The following is a 25,315-nucleotide window of genomic DNA, read 5'->3' on the forward strand; positions in this document are numbered from 1 at the left end:
GAAGTATTTTTTGAAAGGTGGGAATGCATAACATTTTGGAAATGAAATGATCAAATGAAATAATCAGAGAACTCTTTGGTTTCCATTCTACTGCTAAGTTTATATGGTTCTAAGGAGATAGATTTAGTAATACTGTCTAGGACAGTTTGAAGGAGCAAAAGACTGAGGACAAGAAAATCATTTGACTTGGGGCTTAAAGTCAAATGGGGATTTGAAGGAAACATTTTTTAAAGAGAGAGGGGGAAATCATGAGAGATACTGTAGCAATACAATACGTTTGGCAGGTCATTGAATATCAGTTCCAAAGTTAACAAGCACGGAAAATATTGCTTTTTAAAAAGGAACACATTCTTTTATATTAAATCCTATAATTGATTTAGTGATGACTTTCAATTCTGTATCATTCAGAGAGAGTTTCAGTGTACATGGAGTTCCTAGTGATACAGATTGGTTCATTTGTTATAGATTGGCATATCTGTTATTGATTCAACAAATATTTATAGTGACCCAACTATGTGACCAGTAGTGTCCCAGGATTTAGGGACGTAGCAGTGAACAAGACAGAACAAGAACAAGAACAGACAAAGTTCTTGCCCCTGTAGAGCTTATATGCCAGGACAGAGATGGGGGGTGGGGTGGAGGTGGAGAGAATGAACGAATGAAGAAAATGGCAGTTAGGAAAATAAAATGTAGATGAACCGAGCTGTGTGATGGGGGTACCTGGGAGGCAGCCAAGGCCTCGCTGAGGAGAATGCTTTCAGTTTGAGAGCTGAGGGACTGGAGGAGCCGGCAACGCAGAACAGCAGGTCAAAAACACTGCAAGAAGAGAGAACAGATAGGCCAAAGACACAAGGATAGGGCTTACGCCTCTGTAGGTTTCAGGAATTGAAAGAAGCCAGCCTGGCAAGGGCAGAAGGAGTTAGGGGGAGAGTAGTCCGAAATGAGAAGGGAATATATGTGTTAGTAACAACAGGGGGCCAACCCCCAAAACTCATTCCTAATCTCCTGGCCTTGTTGCAACTTTGCAGCCCAGTATATAATATCCTTCACAGCAAAAATAGTTAATAAAACCAACATTGGGAAAATGTTAAAATTCAGTTTTTCTAGAGCAGAAGATTGGGGCCCAAAGATGTTTAGCTATTTGCTCAAGGTCACAGAGTTTGTACATGGCAAGGCCAGGACTCAAATCAGGTCTTATGATTGCAGACCCACAGCAGTTTCCACTTCCCACAGTGTCACTTTCCCTTCTTATGTAACCTTAAAGAATAACAGAGTTACTGACCTCTTATCAGAGAGCCTGCAGGAGAACACTCTGTAACTTGGGATAGATGACAAATGACAGAGAGAGACCAAAGGACAGTGAGAGTTCTGTACTTACGGCCGAAAAGGTACAAGGCTTACCTGCACTAGGGTTTAGGGCTGGAGAGGTAGAAGAGAGCACCTATTGGCAGAGAACTAGTAGGATGATTAGGTACTAATTTTCATTTGCATGTGAGTCTTACAGCAAGCCCTTTGCTTTTATAACACCACAATTTGATGATTTTCCAAGAAGAACCATTTCACGTATCTGAACTGAATGGAGCATGCCATAAGGTACAATGGCATTTTAAAGCGAACATGAAATGTGGTAAATAAGCTGGTATTTACACATGGGCGCTATATTAACTATTTCTGCACTTTGCCCTTCCATTAAGTTAACTGTCAGGCTCCGGACCATTAAAGTCCAGTTTTCCTCCCTCCTTTTCAGCCACACATTTACTGTGGACATTCTGAGCATTTCTAATAGAGCCATTTTCAGAAAGAATTGTGAATTTTCTTATTAGTGTCTCCCCTCCCTTCCGTTCCCATCCTAAGGACCCCCCTGCTACTTGCAACTCTGAGTTCTGAACATGCCCATGGTGGAGGCAGTTGGTTTCTCTGTTTATGGTGCATCTCCGGATCCACGCATCGGTTTAGATGAGAGCCCTAGTTAGAGAGACGTATTATTACTTCTTTCAGAGGACAGCATACCCGGCTTGCTGGGGGCTTCTGACCTGAGGCAGGGGGCGAAGAAGGAGAGTTGGCAGGCTTTGGGGAGCGGATGTAGAGTTGTTCCTCATTGGAGGGGCTCGCTTTTTCCTGAGCTGTCAGACACTGCGGGCTCAACTGAGGCGCGGAGGTGCAATTCAGGCTGGTGGAACAGCGGGGGAAGGCAGGGACAGGCGGGGCTAGCGCGGCTCTGCAGCTGATCACACGCACCAGCGCATACACCGCTCTCCCGCCGCCCCTGCTCGCGCCTCGCATCTTACCCGGAGCCACCGAGGCGCGGACAGGGAGTGGGGGACCCAGGAGGGAAGAGGCACAGGTAGGCACCGTGAAGCAGAAGAAGGGCTGAAGCGGCGCTGGTTTTTAACCTGAAAGTCTGACCGGCAGCTCGAGGCTCGAACCCTTTACGGCATCACCGCGGTCGCCTGCTAAGAGAGCACGGCGCCAAGGAACCCTCAAGTCCCGCGCCCAAGTCAGTCCGTGAGGGCGCTCCAGGGTCCTCCTGGTGGGGGCAGCGTGGTGCCCTCAGGGAGGTGCGGAGCTTGGGGGACCTGCGTTGGTGCCCACCGTGGTGCACCAGGAAAAGTGGGGGTGAGGAAAACAGCCTTGAGCGCGGAGTGCGAGGCCAGGCTGCCGCTGCCGCCCGCTGCGCCTCCTCCTGCCCTCTCCCGGTGGGTGAGTGCTCCGGTTTCGCGCACCGCCGCGTCTCCGCTGGGCGCGGGGGCGGCCTGGGGGCCCTTGAGAGTCGGCCGGAGGGCCCTGGGGGCGCCCGCGGAAACTCAGCAGCCCGCCGACGCCAAGCGGGCGCGTCTCTGGAGTCCGGAGCCCGGGACTCTGAGCCCGGAGGGCGTGGGTGGGGGGGTGTTGCACCGGTGCCCGGCAGACATGCCTCTGGGCGGGATTTTGGCCAAAAGATAGGAGGCGGGAGTGCCGGGGGGAGCCGGGAGCGGTTCCGGGGGGCGGGCGATCGGGGAGCGGCGGGGAGGGGGGAGGGTCTGGTCCGAGCAGGTAGCGCAGTTTCGGCAGCCTGGCGAGTTGGCAGGTGGGGTGGGACTCGCCTGTCAACTCATTAATTTTTAAAAAGTCAGTTTGGGAGGGCTGCAGGGTAGTCGGGAGGGCTGTCGCAAGGCGAAAGGTGGCCCGGGATGCCGATGGTGGGGGAAGAAAAGAGAAGCCTCGAAAAGCTTGGAGGCAAAATTGCGCTTGGGTTCCCGGTCCTTGCATCCCTCCTGCCTTGAGTGCGGGAGAACACTTTCTTGTGTTAAGACTCAGCTTGGAGAGAAAGCCTCCGTCCCGGGGGAAGAGAGGAGTCCGCAGGGGGCAAAGAGCGCAGCTACCTGCCGGGTGCGCCCCCCACCCCGGGCGCGCTCGCTTTTGTCCCCCCTCTCTCCCCCGCCCCCACCTCCTTATTGGTGCTGGTTTGCAGCGCTCGGCCCCTGCGCCTCCGCTTCGCGTTTTGAATCTGGCTCGCCCCTCCGTATTATGTCTGCACTCCGAAGGAAATTTGGGGACGATTACCAGGTAGTGACCACCTCGTCCAGCGGCTCGGGCTTGCAGCCCCAGGGGCCGGGCCAGGGCCCGCAGCAGCAGCTTGTGCCCAAGAAGAAGCGGCAGCGGTTCGTGGACAAGAACGGCCGGTGCAATGTGCAGCACGGCAACCTGGGCAGCGAGACGAGCCGCTACCTCTCGGACCTCTTCACCACCCTGGTGGACCTCAAGTGGCGCTGGAACCTCTTCATCTTCATCCTTACCTACACGGTGGCCTGGCTCTTCATGGCGTCCATGTGGTGGGTGATCGCCTACACTCGGGGCGACCTGAACAAAGCCCACGTTGGCAACTATACGCCCTGCGTGGCCAATGTTTATAACTTCCCCTCCGCCTTCCTCTTCTTCATCGAGACCGAGGCTACCATCGGCTATGGCTACCGCTACATTACCGACAAGTGCCCCGAGGGCATCATTCTCTTCCTCTTCCAGTCCATCCTCGGCTCCATCGTGGACGCCTTCCTCATTGGCTGCATGTTCATCAAGATGTCCCAGCCCAAGAAGCGCGCGGAGACCCTGATGTTTAGCGAGCACGCGGTGATCTCCATGAGGGACGGAAAACTCACGCTCATGTTCCGGGTGGGCAACCTGCGCAACAGCCACATGGTCTCCGCGCAGATCCGCTGTAAGCTGCTCAAAGTAAGTGTTACCTGCCCCTTCCCCACCTGGCTGCGGCCAACCCTCCACGGCAGAAAATAGCTCACCTGAGAACTCTCCCCGGGCTCTTAGTCTGACCTGTCTCGCAGGTAAACCTCCTTGAGGACGCGGGGGGTGGAGTGGAGCTGGGTGGCGTGGACGACTGGGCGATGAGAGTACAGCTGCCAGTTCTGTTCCTTTTCCACTCACTCTCGTGCTCTTATTTATAATAATAATTGGAATGTGCTTGTATCACTTTCTGACTAGTCACACTTACCGAGTGGTGTTGGCTCCTGGAGCCTTGAGGTAGAGGGCCTTGTTCTCCCTACCCGTGCTGCTTGGCTCTTTAAAGAGTTTCTGACTTGTTGTCAATACACTATTCCACTAATCTTGAGGTACTAAAACTGAGCAGCTGTTATTTTGAAGAAATAGGTCCTGAACTTGCCTGAACTTTCACTTAGGGCTTTTCTTTACTTCTTCTTTATCTCTTTTTTTCCTCCTAACAGTATTAGCAGGCGGATTAGTTTTTAGACTCAGTAACATGAACTGTATATGCTCATCTTTTTTTAACAAGCACAGTGACCAGAAAAGTAGTTAATAATGTGGAAGAAACAACACCTGGCTCTTTCAGATTTTTATTTTTATTAAGTATTTTCCTAGAGAAGAATTCTGTGAAAGCTTGAGTGCTTTTTCTGTGGAGCCTCTTGTTAATTTTGTTCTTAATTGCCAGTTTCTATGAAGCCTTTGTCAATTACAGATTTCACTTGAAGCTTTTCAGCATCCATTAAAGAAGATTGCTTCTTACCATCAGCAGTGTAAATGCTAAGACAGATTGCTCATGTAGTGGTTATTAAAATGAGGTCCATCTAGTCCTTAAAGGGCACCACTACAAACAAGAAAAGCCTACCCTTATCATTCATCCAATTAGAGCCTGGGAATAAGAAATAAAAAGCTCACTTCTCTCTCTGTGCGTCATTTACAATTCAACTTTTTTATAAAAAAAAAAATTTAACTTTCTTAGGCATTTGCCTTAGGTAGTTTTCAACTCTTCATAAATTGAAAAGGATGACCTCAAATAAAATCTTAAAAATTATCTGAGGTTGCATAGGGAACCATAGCCAGATTCAGAATTTAGCATTAATAAAATGAAAATCTGCTGAAGATTTGAGATTTTGCCTTTGAAATTTCAATGTCACCCTGCAAGTATGTTGTCTTACACAGCTTAAACTGATGTTGTAGTTAAAAGTGCTCTAAAAAAGTTTGGCTCGCCTGTCATTTTTGTTATTTATTTATAAAATCTTACCCGAATTCCTCTTCATCATGTTGCTCAGTAAAGTGTTAGCCTTAACTCAGCTGCCCTGTCACTTCCCATCATACACTATAAACAGGAAAACACACTAACTTCTGCAGAGCTTAGTGGCAAATTTTCAACTTAGTTTTGGTGTGCATGTTCATTTAGGTAACTATGAATAAACGATGTGAGGCCATGTTCTTCATAATTAATTTTACTGAGCTGCATACGGGTTTTTATGTAACTTAGCACATTTGTTATTGACCACTATTTGAACTAAGTGAGTTTTTTTGGACTAGGCTAAGCAGTTGTCTCTAGACATGTTTATTGCATTGGTGTTAGTTTTATGTGCCTCTTTCAATGAATAGATCAAGATACGTAATCTCTCTCTTTAGTTCAGGCCTACATGGAGGAGGAACACATTATTACAGCGTAAATATCTATGTCAAGGAACTCCTGTTTATGTGTCACTGTGAGATTCTTACTGAAGAATAGTTTACCATATTGATTGGATATTGGACATTTAAAATTAGGCTTTAGAGATCATTCACTGCTGTTCTCTAGTTTTTCAAATATATAGTCATTTATGAAAATAAGTATCTTTTGAGGCAATTTTAGATGTTTCTAAACTTTATTAAATTGTGTTTTAACAAAGCTAGAATAATTAGAATTAATCTACATGTCAGTTTTTTGTTTGTTTTGTGTGTGTATGTGTGTGTGTGAGTTTTGTTGTTCTGTTTTGTTTTGTTCTTTACAAAGGTACAATGAATTTGAAGTATTCAGTCTAACAGTTGTTCAGGACACTGAAAATGGTTCTTATGTAAAGGCAATGTACCACATATACCATAAGGAGTGTCCTGATTAAAAACAATAAAAGATTTGTGGTGTTGACAAATTTGGAGCAGGGTGCTATATTAACACAAGGTGATAAAATAACATCTAATTAAAATGATATATATAGTATTCTTACAAAATTCTTTACTTTTGATTTGTTAGAAGGTGTCAGTGCTAGGAGTAAAACTATTCGACACGTAGTGTCAATTTATATCTAAACAAAATTATGGTGAAATGATGTCCTGCTGTCTATTGAATGCAAGGGCTAGTCAGTTCTTCAGCCTGCCAGTTTAGTGTTGTTTGTTTGAGTTGATTTTTCTTGTAGCCATAGTAATTACAATGAATTCTCATAGTTCTTGTCATTTCCTTAGACTTCATTAAAAAGGAGTCCTGTTTTATTACAGAGCTCATAACATTCAGCAAAATTAGAAGGGAGATTTGTCTTTAGTAAGTTAACTCTCATGTTCTCTTAGGGACTGAGATTAAAATGACCCAAAACAACCAACTATATTTTGAAAGAGAGGCTGTACCCTAATCTTATAGTAATAAGTGGAATGTTTTGATATCAGTCTTATGCAGTTTTCTTGTTAAATATTATTATACATATTTAACTTCCCCTTTTAACTCCTGTTTGACATTTAAAATATAGGATTGATATATTTTTAATAGAAATATTTGGAATTTTATGGCATTAAAAACATATTATTCAATGATAATAATTATAGTCTATGTTCTTCCTATTATCTAATTTAATTTCATTTATATTTTTCTATTATTATTTTCTTATTTTTTGAACAAAAGTTTATTTATCTGTATTAATATAAGAGTTCTCTTAATGATTATAAAGTACTTTCTATTCTTGGAAGATAGAACATGAATATGGCTTTCTTGTCCTTGCTACTATGAATTTTCATACTTATATCTTTTGAATTATCTAAGTTTTCATAACAGTTTTTAAAAATAATTTCTCTGCCTTATTTTAAATTATGTTATTAACTTAAATGAAAGCAAATTTATTTTTAAAGGAATCTATAGAACCAGCATGGGAGCTTGAACTCAGGACCTTGAGATCAAGAGTAACATGCTCTACGTCCTGAGCCAACCACATACTCTTATGTGAAAGCAAATTTTATTTCAACTCTATTCCTGTCTTTCAAGCTTGCAAATACTGAAATTAATTTTGATATTCAAATATAGATCTTCCAACTTTTTGCATGGATTGGTCAGTCTTTTTTTTTTTTGCTCAGAAATTAAAAAAAAACAGATTCAATAAAAACTAAAGAATATAATTGGAAGTTATTCTTTGAAATTTGTAATTTGATCATAAATACAGCTTCAGAAAACTCTTAAAATGAATATTCTTTCTCTTTTCCTCTTTACATCCTCGTATTGATGTTTTATTTGGATTTTAAATTTATTTTAGTTACCTTCTTGTTTAAAATTCTAAATTATAGGAACTAATGAATAGCATGGTCATGTTAAGTTAATGTATCATCTAGTAGAAAGTTTTAATAAAAATGCCTGAGACTTTAGGCTAATGGCTCAAACTCTGGACCTTGTAATTTCGTAGTAAGTTTAAAGGATTTGGAAATCTGACTACTCCTTTCTATAAATCTAACACGAATGGTTGACTGCCCTAGATATACATCTTGTAAGGGAAGATTTAAATGATCTTTGTTGATACATTGTTCAAGAATTTAGAAGCTTGTTACCCAGAAGCCATCATGTATTTATACATATTTATATAGGCACCCAAACAAACTATATTTACTTGCATAAAGTAAATTTTAAAGTCAATTATTGTTGGATCCATATTTTAAAAGATAAAAATAAGGATAAATTTTTCTCATGGAAGTATAATTTACTTCTTCATGTTGTTAATCATTGTATATAGTTATCTTTCTTTCCTAAGAGTGCAGCTTTGCAACCCTTAACTTTCACTTATTGAAAGGTAATGGTGAACAGTCACCTTTTGATATATCATATATATTCTTTTCATATTCACGTCTTTTATTTTATATTTATATGAATACTCATTTTGACAGCTATCTGGTTTCCCCATATGAATGTGAGCAAGTGCAGATGTAATAGAAAACAAAATTATTGTTTTTGAAACCAATAAGCTCTTCATCCTCTTCGTATGTCTTAAACTTGGTTAATTTTTGAACCATGGTGATTTCTGGACCACATGGTTCCACATGATTTTTTCATATTTTTATTTCTTTGCCTTCATTTCATACTATGCACCGAAATGTAGTTAGGTGTTTGATTCTATGTGACTTTATTTTGTATGACTGACTCTTTCTCACCAATTGGTCTTGGCCAATTTAATTTTGGTCTTGAAATAATTTGTTACCTCCTTTAGAAAAATTAAATCCACAAATGGATGCCTAATAAACACCTGTTCTCAGTGTCATACAAGCTGTCAGTAAAAATATTCAAGGAGCCTAAGACCAAGTTTCCCAGAACTCTTGGGACTAGATCCTATATTGTTTGGTGATTTTTTTTTCCAGGTGGATTCATTATGTCTTTAAAGGAAGCACAGTTCCTAGTCTAGCTTTTCTTTTTGTGAGATGAGTACAGTTCTCCAAAAGGTAAAGAAGTTTTTTTAAAAGTAGAATTCTTATTCTTTCAAAAAATACTAGTAATATATATTTTTTAATATGTTTCCTGAAAAATACAGGATAGCTTGTGTTCAGGGTAATACAGTGTGAACAGAAATAAGGGACAAAAAGACCCACAAATTAACAGCAGTAGGTGAGAACAAATGATAAAGAGAAGTAGGAAAAAAAGCATTTGATGGATTTGAGGGAGTTTAGTGAGTAGGAGGAAAATGTGCATGCAGGGTTACAAATCCTGTCCACAGTTATTATAAATTCCATAAAAGGCCCTCAAGGAATTATAAAGCTGTTCTTTCATTTGAATAGTATAAAAGCCTCACATAATTTATTATAAGATAAATTACATTCTGTTCTATAAGGTACTTTCTTTTCTTGAAAATAAACATTTTTATGGGATGATTATCTTAGCATTACTTTTTTTTAAATTTTAGACTTGATGTTGGTCATATTTTTTCTACACGAGTATTGATGAAATTTCAAACTTAAGGAGTCGAAAGAAATGTACAATTTAATTACAGGTAGCCTAGATAAAAATCTAGGTCCATACTCTCTTCTACCTGAATTGAAATTTGGTCTGAGTCCCAAAATCCATTGCCAGAACTGCTTCAAGTCACAGGGTACTTTTGTTTCTTTTTCTAGTACCTGCTTTTAGCTTATTTCCTAATTTTAGCTTGCAGATAGCACTGCAACTTTATTTCATTTGTGATTTTCTTTGTGACTTCAGTATATATTCAACACACACACACACACACACACACACTGCACATTTAAAGAGGAGAAATGAAATTACAGATACATGTAAGATGGTGGGAGATGGGAGGCAAAGACGGCTTGCCCTCTCCATCTGGGTTTCCTTTCCTGTCTTTTTCTTTCCTGACCAGTGGCCCTCAGCATCCTTTTCCAGGAGACACTAGTGGGAGGTAGTAGGACACAGGACAAGCCTTAGAGTATCATAGAAGAACATCTCATGAATCAGATGGTAGTGATTAAATGTTCTTTTCAGCATTCCCCTAGCCTCCCTCCAAGCTAGGAAAGAGAACAATGGTTATAATTAGAACAGTGTTTTGGGTTAGAGAGATGGGAGAGAGGCTGCAAAGAGATTGATTATATTGGTGGAGTGTTCCTGTTTGAATGAATGTGGGTAAATGGTCACAAATCTCACAGAGGGAAGATATGCCAGGGCAGTTCTAAATGTGTGTGTGTGTGTGTGTGTGTGCGCGTGCACGTATTTGGACATGTACTCAATAGTCTTTCATCTGTAATATGAAAGCTATTTGTCTATAGAATTCATGACATTGATAATCCCTTCCAGGCATCTGTGACTTTTGAATCATTTTTCATCTTTAGTCAGAATTTGTCATTGATTATCCAGTAGGCCTCTTTTAGACTTTAAGGGAGTTCAAAGTCATTTGATATTAGCCGCTTCTTTGAAATCAGTACATGTGACTATAAGATGAGACATAAGCTTTTACACATATCCACATTTCCATATAATTAAAATGTATATAATCGAAATACTTTTACATAGCTATTTTTTATAATGAAAAATAACTTAGAAATTATTGCCACATTCTTAGTAGTACAAAACCATTTCAAAAATCCATGTTCTACTTATAATTTTTTATACAGTAAATTTAAATAAACTTTAAGCCTCAGATTTTTAAAATTGTTTTCTTATCTCCCAGAAATTGCTATAATACTATCAACCAGAAAGGTTCTCCTTATTTCCTTCCCACATTCCATACAATTGAAAATAAAAAAGTCATCTGGAAGTCATTCTTCAGTCCTTGTGTTTTTAAATTGTGTGCTAAATTTTTAAGAATTACCAGTTTTCCATGAACTCTTTTGTTTTTGTGCTTCTTTCTCACTTTCTTATTCAGTCATTTTATGATTCTAAATGATTATTTCATCAAAGTCAACCTTAGTTATCAGATTTTTAGGAATTTTAGTAATTTACTAGCATTAATCTTAATCTATAACAATTATTTGGAATTATATTGATATTGACCATATCTGTTTAAACATTTTTACCTTGGAAATGATCATGATTCTGCATTCCTATAGGATTCCTATAGGATTCTGCATTCCTATAGAGCTAAAGGAGATCAGGTAGACCATCAGCAAACTGCTCTGTTAATGAAAGATCTCTTCTTATAATTTTTAAGGAGACATAATAAAGAAAGGTTAGCTTGATTTTTCCTGTAGTTTTTCTGCTTGTTGTCAAAATTCCTGGATGAAATATGGTAATTGATAGCTAAATAGGAAAACTAGAAACTGATGAAATATTAGTGACATTGCTTTATCACATACTCAAGGTACAGATCACACTTTAATTATATGAAGGTACATATATAACTCCTTTCTTTCTGCTTTCCTTTTCATTTACGTGTATAGATCACAGTTCTTGAACAGTTCTCTTACTTACCCAAGTTGAGAGAATTAAAACTAACATGCTTCTGAAAGTGTATCTGGTAAGCATATGCAGGTTTTTGGAACATTGTATTTGGCTGAGCACTGATAAGCTAACTTTGCCCTAACCAGGAGCTCAGACTTCAGACAATTCTAGTACTCCAAGCACCTGCCACATTCAAACCACACCATTCACTCCTCTAAAAGAAGAGCTTCCTGTTTACTTAACAGTAATGACTAGGCTTCCCAGTCTATTACAGGGTCAGAGAAGCAAACCAAAATCAGGGAGGTAAGCATTTTGATAGCTGAAATGTTTGTTGGCCTAACACGAAGGAGGACGACTCAAAAGACAAAATTGTGGATATCTGCGGTGTCTCAGAATCATTTAAAGAAAGGATAAATTATATGGCACCCACTGGAAGATAATTTTCAATGAATATGCAGGGAATTTTACTCATCTGAAAAGTACATAAGCATGGAAAATACCTTTCAAAGTAACGAAAGTGTTACTTTCCGCATAGCGTCACATAATAGATACAGTTGTCAACTTTGTTTCTGCTAAGACTTGGATGGAATATAAAGCATTTTGGGAAGGAGGAATATAGGTATAATTTTGTATATATATAAAAGATTTTAAAACCAGAAGATATATGGAGTCTGAATGGAACAGATTTTTATATATTTGAGTCTTAATTACCTATATATGAGTTAACTGCTAGCTAAAAATGAAACGTTTCTTATTCTAGGTTGGCTTTCTCCTGATAGCTTGTTTCTAGGCCACTTCTCTTCATGGTTTGTTGAATGATCAGAAAATATGAAAGTTAATAGATTACAGCCTTTTAGAATGAGGCACAGGTATAAATACACACAAGAAAAGGAAGATTAATTTTAGTTTTGATGTGTATATATGTACATATATGTAAATAAGAAAAAATACATCTTTGGGGGGAGAATTATTTTAAAATAAATGGGAAACAGAGTTTTTAAGGAATTATTTTTATGAACATTTTCATTTAGTACAAAAAAAGCAGACCGTAGAATAGCTAGTGAAACGGCCCAAATTCTGTTCATTAATTATAAACATCAGAATACCACCTTGTGTTTATATAGCACCTGTTTCTTACTAGGTGAGAGAAAAATGACACAGGGTTTTGTTTTTATTTGTTTTTGTTTTGTTTTTGGCTTTTATTTTGTAGTATTAATCAATACTTGTTATACCGTTTTCTAGTTGGAAGGATGCTGGTCTCATTCATATTTTACCAATTTGGGAATAAGTTAGAAATACAGTTAACTGCTACTGGCTTCCAAATGTCTAGTTTTCTCCAACATTGGTTGTTAGAGCTACTGTTTTTATTTTTGGACTATTAGGTTTTCCCATGTTTTTTTTTTTTTTTTTTTTTCTTGTCACTAATCATTGTGTTTCTTCCTCTTCCTCTTCTCTTCCTTCTCCTTCTCTCTTTTTTCTTCTTCTCCTTCTCCTCCTCCTTCTCCTTCCTCTACTTCCTCTTCCTACCCCTCCCCTTTTCTCTTACTCTTCTTTAGTCAACTACTCGAAAGGCATAGAAGAAAAATATGCTCACCATTTTCATTGGATTTTTTTTCTACGCAAATAAAATTCCCGAGTATCACTAATTACAAAATAGCCTGCCTAATTGATTCTGCTGTGGGGAGTCTAAAATTGCTGCGGTAACCCTCTACCACTACCTTGGTTTAGTTTTGCCACAGAGGACAGCTCACTAAACCATATTTCTCAGTGTTTTCAGACTCATTGACTCCGCTTAAAAAGCCAAGGTATTTCTTGGAACACTGACCTTACCAAAAGTAAGGATTTTGTCTTTGCACTACCACTTCATTGCACAGACTAGTGTTATAGATTCCGTTTTGTGCAGTAAATGAGCTTTGCAGATTCTGTTAAATATATTGGATTCTTCCAAGCCCCATTTGACCAGCAGCTAGCTCCCACCCTGCTGCAGGTTTTTCTGTATGCAACTATTTAACCCTTATCTTACCAGCATCATCATTTAAATCAAACAAATATTTGCTTTTATATGATCCTTATAAGGAACAGATACGGAAAATAAAATAAGAACGAATAGAAAGGAAAGACGTTAACTTTCATGGTTTGCTAATTGTTCATCATCATTTTTAGGTAATCGTTCAGAGTTTTGCATGTAAGCGATTTAAGTGTTTTATAATGATGTATACCGATACCGAACGCCACTACCTTATGAAAGTTTTAGGAAACTGAAAGTTTACCTAATACAGATTTTTAATTGCATTTTGTTTAAAAAATTTCAATGTAGCACAGCTTTTACACTATGTTTTAAAATTCACGAAATAAATAGAGAGCTAAACAACTTTAATGCAGTTTGGTATTGGGAGTCCGAGCGCTATCAGCTAACAACATATGCCTTTTCTTTGTATTATGTGACCTATTGTGTGCATAACATAATAGGATATCATCTTCACTTTCATATCAAGGTTTATATCTATCTGTTACTTTTCAAAAGTCCTAGAAAAATTATTGGTTTGCTTTGTAACGGTGCAGTAAATCTTTTCTGAGATTACGATCAACCTTTTTCAGCTTTAACAAACTCCCTAAGAAGTGCCTATTTATTTGCTTTGTGAGGGAAACAAATCTGGCATGCAATGAGTTACCCTGAAGTGATTTATGTCAAGCAGTAGCACATGGACACTCGGTTCCACAGTTTGTGCTAACAGCCATTGTTGGACCAGGCATTTCTCCAAAGCTCATGAGTTAGGGAATGATAATTATAGTAAGTCGTATATTATAAATAATGCATGTATGTTCCCCATGAGCTATGTGGGATTTCGGCCCGTTTGCTAGAGCATAGCTGCATAATGATTTGTTTGGATTTTGTTGCAGATGATTGATAGTGCTGAATGTTGGCAATGATGTAAATTACTGTTGGGCTGCCTTGAAAATTTCAGTACAAGTGGTGATTTCTTCTCTTTTTCTGTGTGCTTGTCTAGTCTCGGCAGACACCTGAGGGTGAGTTCCTTCCCCTTGACCAACTTGAACTGGATGTAGGTTTTAGTACAGGGGCAGATCAACTTTTTCTTGTTTCCCCCCTCACAATTTGCCACGTGATCGATGCCAAAAGCCCCTTTTATGACCTATCGCAGCGAAGCATGCAAACTGAACAGTTCGAGATTGTCGTCATCCTAGAAGGCATTGTGGAAACCACTGGTGAGTAAAACACAGATCTGTCATCACATTTCTTTGTTCTATAATAACATTATATTATAGCACAGTATCTATCATGAATTGGTGAAAATATCTCAGCTCACAATATTGAAAATATTGACTTATTTCTTTGTGACATTAAGTTGATAACACTTTGAAAATGAAGATTACTGTTGTGATCATTGCATGTGTAATGTTAACTCAAGAATACAGAAAAAAAAAAAAAAAAGGAAACAGATGACTCCTAGAAATGATTATGATATTCTAGTCTAATTGCAAAGTTGGATTTCCTATAATCATAATTTTTTAAAAAGATGTAAGGTTAAAATAAATTCAGGGTAATTAGTGAGCTGCCTAAACTCAGCATGCATATTCTTGCCTTGGGGATGGTGATTCGGGGTGTCATTGGTAAAGCTTTGATATGCTACTATGTGCAACCTCAGTGGAAAATTCCCTGTGTGTGTCTGTGCTAAAGCCGCATTTTAATTTCAAAGTGGGTCAGTAGATTTCCTCAGCTGAACCTTGACCAAAAATATTTTTAAAGATATTTTTCTTCTCCTGCTTCGGTATAGTTATGTGCTATATGTTATTCCTTAAGATGCACTATAACTTTGGTATGTCCCAAATATTTACAGTTTCCTGCACTGTGGGGGAGAGCCAGGAACAAAGGAAAGAAACAATAAATCAGAGTATATTACTTGGCGTCTGAGTATTGCCCAGTTGGTTTGGAACCTGCTACATACTCGAGACCAATATAATATCTGTACATCTCTACTCGTGTGTGCACGCACGCGTATGCGCACACACACACACACAAAGTGCGTGTATACATGCATGTATGTGTATCTTCAATTTTGCCCTTTCTACAAGTAATGAAAAAGCAAGAAATATTTTAGCTTTCATTTTTTCTACCAATGTCACTTCAATATTAAAATGCTAATTGTTATGTAAAACTATAGCAATTTTGAAAGTAACATTGGCAGTAACATGGACATGTTCAAGCTTTATACTAAGGTGGGAGATGTTATGTAATGAAAAAATCTCCCACCATGGTATAAAGTATTGTTCAAGGAGCAGGAGAAAGCAAGCCTTTTATTCTTTGTACAGCTATCACTTAACAAACACTGTTTCAATTTTGAGGAAGATAGTTAATCTGTATAAGCTTCTTTTCCTTCTCTGTAAAGTAAGAATGGTATAATAACCACCTCAAAGCTGCTTGCTGTATTACTATTATTTTTATTATTATTAGTGCTTTAGTTTAAAAATTAAGATTTTTAAGGACAATGAGTAAAGATTTAAATCAGCAATGTATATCTGCAATTTGATTTCTGTGGACTATTTTATGGTTTAAATCCTCCAATTATTGTTGTAACTCAAAATTGAAATGATGTCGTAGTATATTTCTAATATACCATCTATTGATAAATAATGAAAACAGTTGCAAAAGGTTCTAGTTCAATGAATCTTTACATTTCATCTTTAATTTTTATTCGTCTCACTTAATGAAGTAATGATATATTGTTAGGGCTTAAACAGCAGATCTTGCCATTTTTATTGATTTATTTATTATAGCATATGGTTCTATCTTTGATATACCTGTTTACTATTATTGTTATTCTGATCACTGACATGAGTGAGATTTTTGTTTCACTTGACAATCTTAGAAATTTTTCATTAGGCCAGTCTATAGATTGATCGATCTATCATCTATCCATCCAGCCATCCACTAATTTTCCCTATTTACCCCTAGTTTGTTTGTGTTTCTAAAGAATGAGAAAGTTTTCCTGCAAAATCACAGTGAAATTCAGAAAAAAATTCGGAAATTTAACTAGGATAGAATACGACCATTTAGCTCACAGTCCATGTTCAGATTTCATCTGGAAATAGTAATTGCCATCGTAGCTACCCTCTACCATCCCAACAGCCCCGTTCAACATCAGATTAAGGATTATGCTCTTTACTTGTTTACTTGTCTCCTCAGGTTTAAGATGGAATAGTTCTTCATCCTTGCTTTGTGTTGTTGACCTTGATGTACTTGAATAGCATAGGCCAGGTATTTTGTAGAACATGTCTCAATTTGGATTCGTCTAAGGTTTCTTTATTCATTAACCTTTTGATTTTTGGCTGCTACATGGACATCTTATGAGATTTTGAAAATATATCTGCGTATGGACTTAACTGATACATCTTCATCAGATTTCAGAGGATTTTAGTTAATAAATAATGTCCTATATAAGGTAATTAGTAGTTTTGTACATAAAATTATTCATTAAGACTGCAGATTTTAACATTTCCTACCTCCTCTTTTTTTCTTTATTTTCTTTTCACTTATTTTGTTTTGTTTGGTAACAATGAACCGGCAGAGAATACTTTCCACAGAAAGTGGTGAAAACTTGACTGGAGCTTGAATTTCTTATTTTGAGATTGCCCTTTTATGGAGAAAGATTAAAATCTGCTTTCCTGACCTCATAATTGAGCCTGTTTCTACATAAAATATAGCAAAACGAACCGTAAAAACATTACTCATAATTTATAAGATTATTTTGTGGAAAATTTATCTGACATTTTGTTTGTGTATGTGCCCTAACTCATTAAATCCCACACTGTTCAAATTCTGTAAAATCTGTCTATATTTCCAGACCTCTCTGATCCTGGCAAAAATAACAGAAATATTTTTATGTCCATCTGATCATTTATATCTTTACTGAGATATATTTGGATTCATCTTCAGAGAGGTTTCCTCCTTTATCTTTCTGTTTACAATCAAGTTTTCTTTCTCATAATATGTATTGCTTATAATAAGACAGATATGGTATTTTAGAATGTTCTGAGATAGCAATAATACCATTTTTATCTCACACAAACACAGTTTTCTGGAACACAGTTTTAGGAACAAACATATACACAGTGTAATGTCCCATCATGTTTAACATTAAAATACTAAGTTTTATCATTAATTCATTCATTCAATAATTAATTGAATGCACACTGTGTGCTTGGTAGTCTTTGAAATGCTGACAATATGGTGGTGACCAATACAACCAGAATCCCTTTCCTCATGGAGGTCTTATTCTAAGTGGAGGAGGCAGATGGCCAAAGAAAAATAAATAAGCAAGCTTTTATCAGGTAAAATGTGTCAGGAATAAGAAGCACTACAAGACCAGGTGATGGGAGAGAGTGCCTTTCACGGCACTTTGGGTTGACAGAAGAGTTCTCTCTGAGGTGACACCTAAGCAGAGACCTGACTGTCAAGAAGGCCTTCTTGGTCCTGTCTGGGAGAACAGCATGACTGGCAAGGGTCCTTCATTGGGAATCAGTTAGATTTTTCCAGAAACTAAAAATAGGCAGAAGTGGTTGGAGCCGAGTGAATGATGTGGAGAGTGGAGTGAGAAGTCAGAGAGGTGGAGAGGCCATCTCTGCACTACAGATGACTGTGTTGAGCCAATGGGAAGCACTGGGATTTGACTGAAAAGCACTGGGATTGTATTTATATGGTAAAAATCTCAAATTGTGTATAATAAACAAAATACACTTTTTTTTTTCATTCTAGCAGGTTGCCTTGTAGTTTAAAAATGAGTAACCCTAATGCCTTAGAAATGCATACAACTTTAGGTAGTTATGACTTTTTGGTGTTAGTGGTAATACCCATCCTCCCCTTCCTCAGCACCCGCCCCCCCACACGCACACACGCACACACAGGAGCACGAGTTGCTCATTTCACTTCACATCAGTCCTTTGATAAGAATCTTCTGTTTTTTTTTTTTTTTTTATGTTTGCTTCTTCCCTATTCCTCTAGTCTCAGCAGGAGTGGTGGTAGTGGTGGTGGGAATGAGAAGCTTCCTAATTTCCTTGAAAGTTTTAGCTTTCAGCTCAGAACTCACAATAATTACTTTCCCTGCTTCCTTGGAAATACTCCTCAATGATTAGACTCTGGCATTGATGCCTTCCTTGTTTCAAATGATTTTGGATTTTCACTCCCAACCAGGGGAACCTAAAGAACCTTTGCTTCTTTATTGGCCCAGCAAATTCCTAAACCTTTGTTGCCTCTAACTCTGGCTCCCTGGGTTTCTTTTCTCAGGAGAGAGAGCACTGCTAGAGGCAAACAGCATTGCAGATTTGGCTCATTAGAACTGGATGCTTTCAAACTTCAATCTGCTCTCTGCTGCTATTTGGCAGTCTTTTTAATTGTCTTTTCTGCACTCCCAGGCTCTCTCCCTGTGGGAGCTATTTTAGACCTTTTCTCTCTTTCCATGCCCCCAGTCCCAGCTGTCCTATCCTTTCCTTGGCATATCATCGCCACCTATTCTATCAAAAAGAATGTGACACTTCAGTTTTTATACATTTTTTTAACTCTCCTTATCCTTTTCTCATAATTATCTTCTCTTTCCCTTTCCGAGTGTCTGTGTGGAAAAGTGTCCTTATTCTCCAAAACCATCTCTTTTATAGCTAGTTCTGTTCCCCACCACTCGTGGCTCAAGCTCCTATACCTAACATGCGTACTACCTAAAATCCTGTTGACTGTATTTGTTCTCAGACATTTTGAGCTCTTTGGAAAATTACAAAACCCATTATTTGTGTTTTTATTCTCAAGGTTCTACCCCGGATTCAGAGACATCCCATTCTCCCTCTCTTTGTTTTTTTTTTACTTCTTCTAATTTATGTTTTCCAGTTGTTCCTAGATTCCTGCACCACCGCCGCCTCCTCTTTCCTGTAAATGTAAATCTCTGCTGTTGCCTTCTTTCTTTTCACATCTACATCCTTTCCTCTCCCTCCACTTTTTAAAATGTATTCACAGAATACAAGTCCACCGTTCCTTTTATCTTCAGCTATGAAATCTCTCACCAGTTATGGTCTTGTAGTTATTGTTAACTTCCAGGCCACTTTCCTTACTTGGATGTCACTGTTTTAATTCAGAGTCAGCTTGTCCGAATACCAAATCATCATATTACATGCAGATTATCTCCTCATTTTGGAAAGTTTGTCCCCGTTAGTGTTTGTAGTTTTATCTCAGACTCCCCACCTCTTTCCCTCTTTAGATCCAATTGTTCATTCCACAAATTCCTATTGAATAACTGTTGGAGTCTAAACACTCTCCTGACCCTACGGGACACCTTTGTTAACAACAACAACAAATTTCGGCCCTTGTAGATTCATATATTCTTATGTAGGAAACAGAAAGCAAAATAAATATGAATAAAGTGTTTCATCTGGAATGTTGAAAGTGATCAGTGCTGTGAAAAAAATAAAGCAAGGCAAGAGGTATTGGGAGCATAGGCAAATCAGGGTAGACTGCAATGAGAAGGTGAACTTTGAAACCAAACACTGTATCTTAAGTAGAGCTTACGAGAAGGGCATTCCAGGTATGGGTATTAGTAAAGGCTCCAAAGGAGCAGGGTACTGGCTGCCCCTCTTTCTCTTATGGAGGTCTCTCAATTCACTTCTTCTTTAAGCACTGATAATAGTACTTCCAAATCACAGTACTTGTCCGGGGAGTGGATTTAGGATCTCTGCTTACATGCAGGTTACACACTATTGCCTAGTAATTTGCTTGCAACACTACTTTCATGATATATCTATGCTCAAAAATCCCTAATGACTGTCATATAAAAATGCATGTATTTCTTCCTGAGAAAATTAGTCTGCTTTTCTTTAATGTAATGTCCATACACTGATGCTCACTCTTGGCTCCCATGTCTGCAATAATACCATTTTTGTTGCCATATTTATTCAGTCTTCCCTCTAGCTGTTTTTCTTCAGTCTATATTTTTTTTTGTAATTTACTTTAAAAAGCTGTTTTTGACTATGAAATGATTATTAAATAATGCTCATTAAAGAACAAATAAAACCCACAAATATGCTAAATAAAAACTACTCTTAATCTCTTAATTTCAACCACTATACTGCTACCTTATTGGTCATTAACCTTTCAGGTGTCTGCATTCAGATATACTGTTAGTATGCCACATGTACTGTTTTATAACTTACTTTATTGTATAATATACTATTAACACCTTTCACATCAAATTGTAATTCTCCACCATTAGTTTTAATGGTGTTCTTTTATGCTAATCTATGCTATTTCCTAGTTTGGACTTTTTAGGTATTTCCTTTTAATAATGTAAATATTTTATCATTCATAGTTTTAATTTATTTACTACCAACTTTCTAAAAATTCCTAGAGATAGGATTCTTGGATAAAGAGGCATATAAATCTGCTAGTTTTTAATGCATATGTTAAGTTTGCTATCCAGAAAGTTGGTAACAATTTACAAGTGTGAAGGTGCCCATTTCTTCATATCCTTGCCAACAATGGATATTACAATTGATTTTTTTTTCCAATCTGACATTGTTTTATTCTTTCTGATCACTAATGAGGTTGAAATTATTGTATCTATGGACTACTAGTTTTATTTCATGAATTCTCAGTTCATATTGCTCATTTGCCTGCATTTCCTTTTATGTATAAGTTGGTTGTATAACTAGTACATTATTAAGAGCAACCATGTCCCCAGTATACAGTAGTATATATGCAATTTTAAAAAAATTTTCTTTTTGTGTTTGTTTGTGTGTATACATATGTATTTGTGTCTGTGTATGTATATACCTCTCTCTCTCTCTCTCTATATATATATATATGTATAATTTTTCACCTTCATCACTTATGTGCTTTATTATACCTACAGAGACCTATTGAGGACTTCTTTTTATGGCTATTTATGTTGTATTTCATAGATTCCAGTAAACACTTCTGATCAGTTGTTATTTTTCACTGATTTTAATAGAGTTCCTCTCTTTTTATGAGCTTGTTTTCTGAGTCACAAATTGTTTCTTATAGGAAATCAGTCAATACATGCTTGTTGATTATCCATGTTATATTAAATGTGAGTTAGTATAGAAATGATTAAGGAAGAAGCCCACATCTATAGGGAGAAAGAAGTTGAGTAACAATGAGTATTAACAAAATATGCTCTAGTCCCCTACACAGGCCTGTGTGTCAGGGCTGTGTAGGGGCTAGAATAGTGGTCACTGATGGATTTGTTCTTAAGAAGGTCTGAGAAGACCCACCCTAGAGGATATGGCATGAGCGGAGATAGGAAGCAGAAGCAGAAGGTCATCAGGAAGATAAAGATTGCTGGGCATTCCGGCTAGAGGGTCAGAAAGTGAGACTTCATTTTGTTGAGTCAAGTAATTTGGTATGGTCAGAGTTTAGAACTGGTGGAGGGTAACTGGCTGGAGAGGAACTTATCTGTGAGTTATAGTTTGGGCCTGATTCTGCAGGCAATAAATCCCTTGAAAGATTTTAAGCAGTAAAATGCCATGATCATATTTGCATGATTGAAAGGTCCTTCTGGTTGTAGGTGGAGAATGGATTGAATGGGGCTGAGACCGGAGACAGACCAGTTATTAGGCTGTTACAGTAGGCTAGACCAGAGGTAATTGGGTCCCTTGAAATTGCCTGGCTCAGGCAACTATGCGACTGTTGAAAATAATGGAAAAAAATCCTCTGGTTTTAAAGCTGTTACTTGTGATTAAACAGGAATGGAGAAAAGGGCCCTAGGATCCTTCCCACTGAAGTTCTTCATTCTACTTAGAAGCCCAGGCACCCAAAGAAACCAAAGGATAAATGGAGAAAAAGAAATAAAACAGCACAAATAAGACATTGACTTCTCTCCTTACTAGTTAAAAACAGTTTGAAATTTTCTAATGAATAAATCACAGAGCAGAAGTTCAACTTGGAACAATTGAGATGTGCCTCTAATTGTCCCCTACATGACTTAACTTTATTAATTATAATTAATCATTACACTATTTAACTTTTTAACTTGTAATTAATCATGACTCCTCAGTGATCTGTTAGAACATAGTGATCAGCAACGCCTCTAGTTGTAACTGTAAGTGAGGTGGCTCTCTTCTGACCACTGGCAATTTGATCTCTCCTTCCACATTACAGGTTCGAAACCACTAGCACTGAGGTCCTCACAACTGTTGTAGTCAGGACCTACAGCAAGTGTGACTTGTTTAACTCTTTTTGGTTTTCTTGTTCTACCCGTATTGCTGTTACTTCTTAAAGTAATTTTTGTAGTTTTAGAAGACTTTCTACCTTATCAGTTAAAAGTCCATGATATTTGAATCTGTATATATTGGAAATGTCAATGTATATTCCTCCTCCTAACGTCTATGATTATATATTTGTTAAGCATTTATTGCTTCTTAATTATTGATTATATATTTGTTAAGCATTTATTGCTTCTGAATATGTTTGCATTCTGACTCATGCTCCTGATCTCTTTTTTAGAGATCCTTCTTCAGTAATTTGTTGAATCAAAGTAAAGCTCAAACTTTAGGGTGCCATGGTTCTTTCTTAAATATAAAGCTTTAATTTTCATGAGCATTCCTATATAAAATCCTACTTAACAGAATTTTCTTTTGATGGTCCATTATAGGGATTTTAAAAAAATATTTTATTTATTTATTTGAAATAGAGAGAGAGAGATCACAACTAGGCAGAGAGGCAGGCAGAGAGAGGGAGAAGCAGACTCCCCGCTGAGCAGAGAGCCCGATGTGGGCCTCGATCCCAGGACGCTGAGATCATGACCTGAGCCGAAGGCAGAGGCTTAACCCACTGAGCCACCCAGGCACCCCATTATAGGGATTTTTAATGTGCTTTACAAATGTAATGCCTAAATACTGAAGCATTAAGTAGGGTGGCCAGCCAACTCACCCAGTTGAAAGCTTTATGGGTCTTTATGGGTCTTTCAGAGCTAAAACCAGGACTCTTGGGATGCAGGGTGGCTCAGTCAGTTAAGCATCTGCTTTTGGCTCAGGTCATGATCCTAAGGTCCTGGAATCAAGTTCCGCATCAGGCTCCTTGCTCAGTGGGTAGCCTGCTTCTACCTCTTTCTCTGCCTGCTGCTCCCCCCTGCATGTGTGCTCTCTCTCCCTCTCCAATAAATAACTAAATAAAACCTTAAAAAAAGATAAAAACAAATAAAACCAGGAGTCCTGAGCAAAAAAGGGTATTTGGTCATTCTACTTAATAGTCAGGAATGTTAGTTAAGCCTTCCTAAATTCCTGCTTCAATTTAATTGAGAAGTTTACTTTAATAATAGTGGATTAGGTCTTTTCAGACTCACGACTGGAGTTACTCCACCATTTTCTTTATTCCACTTTTGTCAGCACTGGAGTCCCTAAAAGACTTAAAAATGATATTTTCACATGTGTTATTTTCTCGATTATTTTCACTGCTGCATTTTATAGGGGATTTAATCAATACAGTCCTAGAGCATCTTAGGATGGAAGTTTCTCATTTGCTTTGCAGGTGGTTGGTCTGGATCAATTACTGGGGGTAGAGTGGGCTAGGGAGGGTAAGACCAAATTTTGTGACACTCTGACCTATGGCTGATATGAATAAAATAAGTTAGCAAACTTTATAGATAATCTAGCTAATTGTTAAATGTAGATATAAGAGAATTGTAATTGGGTAGAACAGTTTTCGGTAAGATGCGGTTTAGTCCAATGACAGGGAACTTCACACTTTAAACATTAACTCATTCTCAGAGATTTTTTCAGTGAAGTTTTGGGACTATATATGTTGAAATCCCATGGTATACTGGTATACCTATTAAAATACTGACTTCTGGGCTTTTATCTACATTTACAGTGTTAAAATGTCTGGTGTTTGTGGCTCAGGAAATCTGCCTTTTTAATAAGCACCCAGGTGATTTCCAGCAACCAGGAAAGCCACTTACAGCTACTGAATTAACTACTCAACTTCATTGTCTTGGCCTAATCTACCACACTGACATGTTATACAAATGAAAGAGAACTTAGCTCTTGAAATTTCTGAAGTCTTCAGAGATGAAGCTTTGTGTCAATCCAGACTGTGCTGATCAGTGTAGCCAAATGCAAATTAATATGGGTAGAAAAGCAGTGAAAATCAGAAGTATGAATTAAAATGCTTTGCTATTCATCATCATAAGCAAGAACAAGATGTGACAGCTATTGTGGAACATTGTGTGAAGATGTAATATAAACGCCAGGCAAGGATGTTAGGGCCACTCGCTGATGGAGAGAATTCTGATCACTGAAGTTGCAACACATGCATTAGACCAGATCACTGTCTGTGGTTATTTATTGTTTCATAGGAGAGAATATCATTATGCTTACTGTAAAGTTCAAAAGAGCAGTCTCACAACTGTGTACTAAAACTAACACAGGCTCTTAGACATTAAAGCTAAACTGCTGAGAGTTTTCTGGGATAGCTTTTGTAAAGATTGCAGAGATTAAATATAAAATCTAAATATATTTTTAAAAAAGTGATAATGAGTGGATAAGACTTGAGATCCAGATAGATTGAGTTTATTTTGACAAATCAGGATCATAGGCACAATTTGACATTGCTTTGCTTTGATTAGTTATTACTTTGTGAATTCTATGTGGTAGGCTCTATCTGGGCCAATGGATCCTTGGCCAAGATCAGGCCAAGATCATTGGCCCATTTAGCTCAGGAGAGGTTAGAACTGAAATTCAATAGAAAGTCATTGTTGCTGTTGAAAAAATATGTTGAGTGAGATAAACATTATATAGAGTTATTATATAAATGATGGTATTTTAATATGTATTAATGATGATAACAGGGTGCCATCATGAAATCAAGAAGGTCCTGTCTGGGACAGAGGAGTAAGGAGGAAAATATTTTTTTTGTTGTTCAAAGGTGACTTATCCTTGGAGCATTACCTTAATTGT

The 25,315-nt window shown here is 37.9% G+C and overlaps 1 protein-coding gene across 4 annotated transcripts in view; it reads left to right on the plus strand.

Moving 5' to 3' along the window:
* The first annotated feature begins 2,005 nt into the window (after positions 1-2,005).
* The window catches only part of KCNJ3 (potassium inwardly rectifying channel subfamily J member 3), a 149,973-nt gene continuing 126,663 nt past the window's right edge, over positions 2,006-25,315 (plus strand). For 2 of the 4 annotated variants that reach the window (XM_032355613.1, XM_032355615.1), the window contains exons 1-2: positions 3,386-4,209; positions 14,356-14,572. In XM_032355613.1, coding sequence (XP_032211504.1) covers positions 3,508-4,209; positions 14,356-14,572 — 919 coding nt within the window. In that variant the 5' untranslated portion in view covers positions 3,386-3,507. Of the gene's footprint in view, positions 2,345-3,385; positions 4,210-14,355; positions 14,573-25,315 lie in introns of those variants that run through there. The other 2 variants (XM_032355614.1, XM_032355616.1) reach the window with 2 other exon arrangements.

Source organism: Mustela erminea, chromosome 8 (genome assembly GCF_009829155.1).
Source record: "Mustela erminea isolate mMusErm1 chromosome 8, mMusErm1.Pri, whole genome shotgun sequence".
Taxonomy (NCBI): Eukaryota; Metazoa; Chordata; class Mammalia; order Carnivora; family Mustelidae; genus Mustela; species Mustela erminea.